Raw genomic sequence first — 3206 nt, forward strand, 5'->3', positions numbered from 1 at the left:
ACAGACAGTAAAGAAAGCAGTTGATCCCTGCTGCCAACACAGGGTAAGGCATTTGTTTGGCTTCCTGATCACTGGGTGAAAAGAGGAGGAGGTTAAGGAAAGGAGGTCTCTTTATCTGTGTTTTTCTTTGCACTTCTCCCACTCATACTAACACTGACATTCAGGCAATGGTTGGGACCTGGATTTTTTTTTAACTTTTTGTTCTGTTGAATGTTGAATGGCAAATCAGATTCCAACTGGGGAAATATTTCGGTGCCCATCCAAACCACAAACTCAACCTGCACTTGGCAGATCTCTCTTAGAAATTTAATCATGTCAAGAATTACATGACAAATCTGTCCTTCATCTGAAAACATTTGTTCTGTCAAGAATTAAACATCTGTCCTTCATCTGAAAACATTTGTTGAATGTTTGGTGTTTTCATTTTTACCCCATAGTCCTAACAAAACAAAAAAACATTAGTTGTTAGGTTGTAACTGGTTGGATTTAAACACTGCTATGTTAAGAAGCAAGGGTGTCCCACAGCTCTGTGCTTCTTAACAAAGCACAATTTCTGATTTTTAATGGAGACTGTTAATGTATACTTCTCAATTGAGTTCTGAAATAAAAAAATAATATACCACTGCCTTCACACTCACATCTCTCACACACATCTCACACAGACAAACTCACACACTGGAGAGAAAGTGCAGACTGAGAACTGTTGTGGGCCTCACGCTGACAGAAGCCATCCTCCATAGGCTCCCACAGCTTCCTGTGGTCCTGACGTTCTTCCATCACTTGGTTGTGTCCTTCTACATCAACAGTACAGTCGGAGCCTCTACTCTCCATTGCGGTCAAAGATGGAAGATGGCTGCTCGCTCCAGAAGACAGGTCGGTCATGTCGATCTCATCGTGAGAGTAGCGACCTGAGTCACTGGTGGCGTGACTTCCTTCGCTGTTGGAAGATCCCTCGGAATCGCCTGGATGGCAGAGCAGGCCTTGCAGAGTGCTGGTCTGGTCTTGAGAAATGGACAATTCCTCCTGATATGTCAAGACTGTGGAGCCAGGCTGGTAGGAGATGGCTTCATGTCCCATACTCTGAAGCACAAAAATGTACATAAACAAGAGCACACAGTTCTTTAGACTTAGCCTAAACTCAGCCTCAACTCAAAATGTCATGGGTGTCTTCGTTTGAAAGTATCTGAAGTCTTCTGTGTTCAAGAAAAATACATTTTCTAGGCTGTGATGTAGTCAATTTTTTTGGGTTTATAGAACATATTCTTATATTCTCAAACAATAAAAACAAAATAAAAATGCTTATTCAAGTGTCTTTATTGTCTTTAATGTTAGAATATTTTCTTTTAGAAACTTTTTTTGTGCAGTGGAATGGTTGTGTTTTAAGTTTTATTTTATATGCTTTTGCTGGTGTGGTTTTAAAATGCTGTAGAGCAGCTGCCTTGAAGGTTAACAAGTGTGTTGAATAATAATTATTATTATTGCTGTTGTCATTATTGTAAACAACAATATATATTCTGATCCTATTCAACACTACTGAAAGTGACAGGACAACTTCAGATGAGTGTTTTGTTAAGAGGCAAAAATGGCAAAAACTAGTGAGTGTATTTATATCTTAAAATACTCCAGTATATCATACAACAACTGACCGATACAAAAATATCTCTCAGAGTGGATTCATAATTATGATATGAGAAGATTTGTTTTTGCCTCAATATATATACACTGAGCAGAGCGTAAACCTAAAAAACAGAGGTGTAAGACTCATGTGTTTATGGACTCTCACTTAAGATAAGGAGAATGTCAGTTAAGACCTTGCACTGTGGAAAACAAGCAGAATTGACCATGCCTTATCATGCTTACCTGTACTGGTTTGCCATCTTTTTTCACATTACTGCCAAAGCAAAACCATTTCTTTTTCTTCTCAGTACCTATTTGAACCGGACCAAGAGAGTTAATAATGAGATTTGTTCCACCCTGCAAGAGACAAAAGGAGAAAAGTATAAAGGAAGAGGAAAGAGAAAAATAAAGTTTAAGAACATCGTCTAGAAATATACTTTAAATGTGATGTGTAAAATTACATAAACAGATATTTAACCCAAACCATTTTTAGGGACCCATCACCATCTGTACATCTCATCCCAAAAGACTTCAATTTTTCTAAAGTTCTTCTAGATTCCAGTGCTTTGCCCTATGATACTAAGTATATTTAGAGAGACATTTGTACCTTTGTATCAATGAAATGATTCTGATGGTTCATCATGGGCGTAGTCACATCAGTGTTTTCAGGCTGACCCTCAGTTGAAGTAGTTGCATTGGCTTCTTTCACAGCAGAAGATTTTCTAGATGCAAACAAACAAACAAACATGGTGTCACTGCAGGCTAAAGATTTAAGTCAAATGTTGTGTCCAGTCTGAAAATGTACCTGTTCTTGCCTCTACAGACAATAATGAAGGCACAGATGATAATGCACATGAGAGCAATGCAAACCCCCACAGTGATACCCGTTACTGATTTCTCATCCAGGTGATAGAAACCATCTGAGAAGGCTGTGACGGAGGAAGAGAACGATGTCAGATGAAGTGTACAACCTGTGATTGATATATGTGAGGAAATCTGATGAAGTCATTCTGTCAAGACAACAGTCCTGCACTGACCTGTGGAGAGCCGTTGGTCGGTGGAGAAATCTGACCACACTTTAAGCTCCACTGTGTTGGAATATGGTCCATCACCCATGTCATTGGATGCAGAGACTTTGACCAGATAAACATGACCAGGCTTTAGGTTCTCCAGCAGGGCCATGGTTATAGTTCCTGTGGGTAATGACATACCTTTGGTGTTTATGCACTTTAAACTGTGAAAACCAATTTATGTTTTTACATGGAAATGGTTTGCCACAACCTACATTCTGCACTGTAATAATTTAATTGGATGGATGTACTTTTAGTAACAGTAAGTAAGAAGAAACCAATCACCCCAGCTCAGCCTTAAGACTGAAAATTAGATTGAAAACAGTCAGTCTAGTCAGATCCCCAAAACAGGGGATCAATCTTTTATCCAATACCAACCAGTCTCTAAGTCTGCAGGCTCCCAGCAGGGACTGAAGGGGGTTTGATGTTAAGGTTATATTGGTCTAGTTTTAACCATGTGGGCTTTGTGATCAGATTTACTTTTGCCTCCCAGCAAATGCAAAAACAAAAAACACTCTT

At 39.1% G+C, this 3206-nt stretch overlaps 1 protein-coding gene across 2 annotated transcripts in view; it reads right to left on the minus strand.

Annotated features, from left to right (window-relative positions):
• Positions 1 to 367: 367 nt before the first annotated feature.
• Positions 368 to 3206, minus strand: part of prtga (protogenin homolog a (Gallus gallus)) — a 21922-nt gene continuing 19083 nt past the window's right edge. For both annotated transcript variants that reach the window (XM_008336951.3, XM_025053531.1), the window contains 5 exons: positions 2655 to 2810; positions 2423 to 2546; positions 2225 to 2339; positions 1861 to 1974; positions 368 to 1080 (listed from right to left, as the gene is read on the minus strand). In XM_008336951.3, coding sequence (XP_008335173.1) covers positions 655 to 1080; positions 1861 to 1974; positions 2225 to 2339; positions 2423 to 2546; positions 2655 to 2810 — 935 coding nt within the window. In that variant the 3' untranslated portion in view covers positions 368 to 654. The remainder of the gene's footprint in view (positions 1081 to 1860; positions 1975 to 2224; positions 2340 to 2422; positions 2547 to 2654; positions 2811 to 3206) is intronic.

This window comes from Cynoglossus semilaevis, unplaced genomic scaffold (assembly GCF_000523025.1).
Source record: "Cynoglossus semilaevis isolate Cse_v1.0 unplaced genomic scaffold, Cse_v1.0 scaffold1033, whole genome shotgun sequence".
Lineage (NCBI taxonomy): Eukaryota > Metazoa > Chordata > Actinopteri > Pleuronectiformes > Cynoglossidae > Cynoglossus > Cynoglossus semilaevis.